The sequence below is a fragment of the Condylura cristata genome, unplaced genomic scaffold (genome assembly GCF_000260355.1).
Source record: "Condylura cristata isolate star-nosed mole 26May11 unplaced genomic scaffold, ConCri1.0 scaffold00003, whole genome shotgun sequence".
NCBI classification, from domain to species: Eukaryota; Metazoa; Chordata; class Mammalia; order Eulipotyphla; family Talpidae; genus Condylura; species Condylura cristata.
The window spans coordinates 31,996,100-31,998,844 of record NW_004567104.1 but is presented as its reverse complement, the minus strand read 5'-3'; the positions used below and the strand labels follow the sequence as shown (position 1 = coordinate 31,998,844).

The following is a 2,745-nucleotide window of genomic DNA, read 5'->3' as shown; positions in this document are numbered from 1 at the left end:
GCCCTCTGCAGTGTCGTGTTCCCTTCTGCACACAGCAACACCTCATCCCTGACAGCTGGGGGACTGCCAGCGTGCCAGCCCATGGGGGAAGGAGATTCAGCCCAGGCTGAATAGAGTGGGACTGGGGGCTGGGCAAGGCGGGGCGGGATCCTGCCATGGAGGGGGTGAAGCACTGCTTTCCCACCTCCCCCTCCCCCCCATAGTGACATCCTAAAAGCTCTTTGCCTTGGAAATACCAGTGGTGTCCATGGCTGCCATCAAATGTCTCTGCTGTCAAAACATGTGCTGACAGGCTCTCCTGTTGGTGAAGCATAACCCGTCTTGGCCCCACTAGAATGGGATAAAGGAATGGTGAGCCCAGAATAGAGTTCTTAGCTCAGATCACTCAGATCTGGGACTCAGAACTCTCTGAGACTGGGCGAGAGAAATTCGCCAACAGAACTTGAATTGAGCATGATCGCCCTCTAGTGGGAAGAGTGTGGAAATGCTCAGGTTCACCAAGAACAGGAAAGGGGCCATTTTCAGTCTGGAGTGGTGCAGAACAGGAGTCGGCCCACTAGTCACTGGCAGATTGCAACCTGAGCCTGGTTTTGTGCATCCTGCAAACTAAGAATAATTTGTACATATTTTAAATGGTGGGAAAAGAAATCAAAGGAAGACTTTCATGACATGTGCAAGCTGTCTGAAATTCGCATTTCAATCTCCATAAACAAAGCTTTATTTCAACACAGCTACACTTACTCATTTATAATGTGGCTCTGCTTTAGTGCCATGACAGCATTCTAGCAGTTGTGTATATCCTACAAAGTGGAAAATATTTACAATCTGGCCCTTCCAGAAGATGCTTGCTGACACCTGGTCTGAACGCTGAGCCAGGTGAAAGTGAAACACTCTCACTTGGGTCCAGGACAGTCTTTCTTCCATGCTCTGTTCCTGTGACAAGGTGGCGGCCTTCCTGCAGTCACTGTTGGGATCCAGCAAGAACCCTGTCCTAGCCAAGGGGCGAAGGGCAGAGGGCCTCACTTCTCAATGATCTGCCCAAGGAGACAGGTAGGAAGATTCCATGGCACCTTCTCTCGGTGATCAAAGGTAATTTTTAGCAAAGTCTAAGCAAACTATAGCAACAAGGAAGGGTCAAGGCATCAAATTAATGGCACCGAAACCACTGAGGCTGTTTGGTGCCAGGTGCCAGGCGGTTCTGCTCTCTTCAGGAGTGTTTGGCCATGAGAGCAGAATGGATCTCAGTTCTAAAAATTAATGTTCTGCCATATTTTTGGCATTGAAAGACCTCTTGAGAAAGAGAAGGGTAAAAAGAGAAGATGCCCGGCATATCTCCGTAAGACTGCAACACTGAGAATGACTGGCTGATGAGACACAGCAACACGCACCCCTAATCAAAGGCAAGGCTGGCGAGCAGCCTCCAGTGGGATCCACTCATTTGTTGCTTTCTTGGTTCCTTTGCTGACTTAACAAAAATATTTACTAGGGGGCCCACTATGAGCCAGGCCATACAAAAAGCAACTAAACTGTTCACCTGTGTGCCTGGCACTCCTTAACTGTTTTTAGATAAGAATCTAATTTAGTGTTTGTTTGTTTGTTTTTTTAAGATTTATTTGTTTGTGCATACAGCAGGAGCAAAAGCCCTAAGCTGAAGGCATATGTGAGTCCTCGTCCCAGGTCTTCTGTGTGTGTGCTGTCTCTTGCCTGCCCAACTGGGGCCTTGCCCCCAGCATCTTCCCACAGCCCTGTGGCGCCACGAAGGGGCCCTGCGCATGTCAGCTCCACGGCAACTCCCGTCACGGTGAAGGAGGCTGGAGGGAAGGTGCTTCTAGAGAGATGCTGCCTACCTTGCACGGTGACCCGGGCACTGCAGGACACCCGCCCCAAGGCGTTCTCGGCCAGACAGCTATAGATGCCGTCATCCTCTGGCAGGGCGTCCTCGATGTAGAGCTCGGCCACGCCGGCGTCGTAGATGGCCAGAGCGTACTGGATGTGCTTCTCTGTGAGAGGAGCACAGGCAGGGTCAGCAGGGAGCCTGGGGCTGGGGCTGGGACCCCTGTCTTCAGCAGGGCCGCGGCTGGCCAACATCCATGCTCACCACATCGGTTCAGGCCCACCGCTGCCAGCTGGACAGTGGTTGTGAGAGGAGAGGCAGGTGCTAGAAGATGAAGGAAAGGGACTGCCGTGCAGAGCAGCAAGATGGGGGATGGGAAGGGTGGGAGAGAGATTTGGGAGGCATTTACAGCACAGTGGGAAACGAACCTAGTTCTGTTCGTTCTGATGAAATAAACAGTCCCCGAGTCCATGTCCCTGACTTCTGAGCCTGGGAAGAATCTCCCAGGGTCATTTGGTGCCTAGTGGGTGCAGGCAGAACAGCCCTCACCCAGACTGAACGCCCAGACGTGAGGCGCCTGGCTCCTTCTAGGTGTCTCCAGAAACAACGATCCCATTTCCCGCTGCAGACATTTGTCAGAAAGCAATTCAGTGTTCCCAGCCTAATGCTGCAATTGGTGCATTTTTATCCTTCACAGAGCCTAAAAGTGATGCTGCCCCTTCTCAGAGGCCTTTGTTCTGGTCACCCTAAGTCCTGCCTGGGGATAGAAGAGCATGCTGCAAGCTTCAGCCGTGTCCTTGATGCTCAACGTTCCTGGGACTTTATCAGTCGGAGACGTGAGTTTTCATTTCCAGGAGAAGAAAAAACATCTCATTACTAAAGAGTCTGGCTTTAGAGCAGGAATGTGTCCA

At 51.5% G+C, this 2,745-nt stretch overlaps 1 protein-coding gene across 1 annotated transcript in view; it reads right to left on the bottom strand.

The window, feature by feature from the left end:
- MYLK (myosin light chain kinase) overlaps window positions 1-2,745 on the bottom strand; it is a 236,412-nt gene that overhangs the window by 106,677 nt on the left and 126,990 nt on the right. The window contains exon 11 of the mRNA XM_004675148.2: window positions 1,848-2,000. Within this exon, the coding sequence (XP_004675205.1) occupies window positions 1,848-2,000 (153 nt within the window). The remainder of the gene's footprint in view (window positions 1-1,847; window positions 2,001-2,745) is intronic.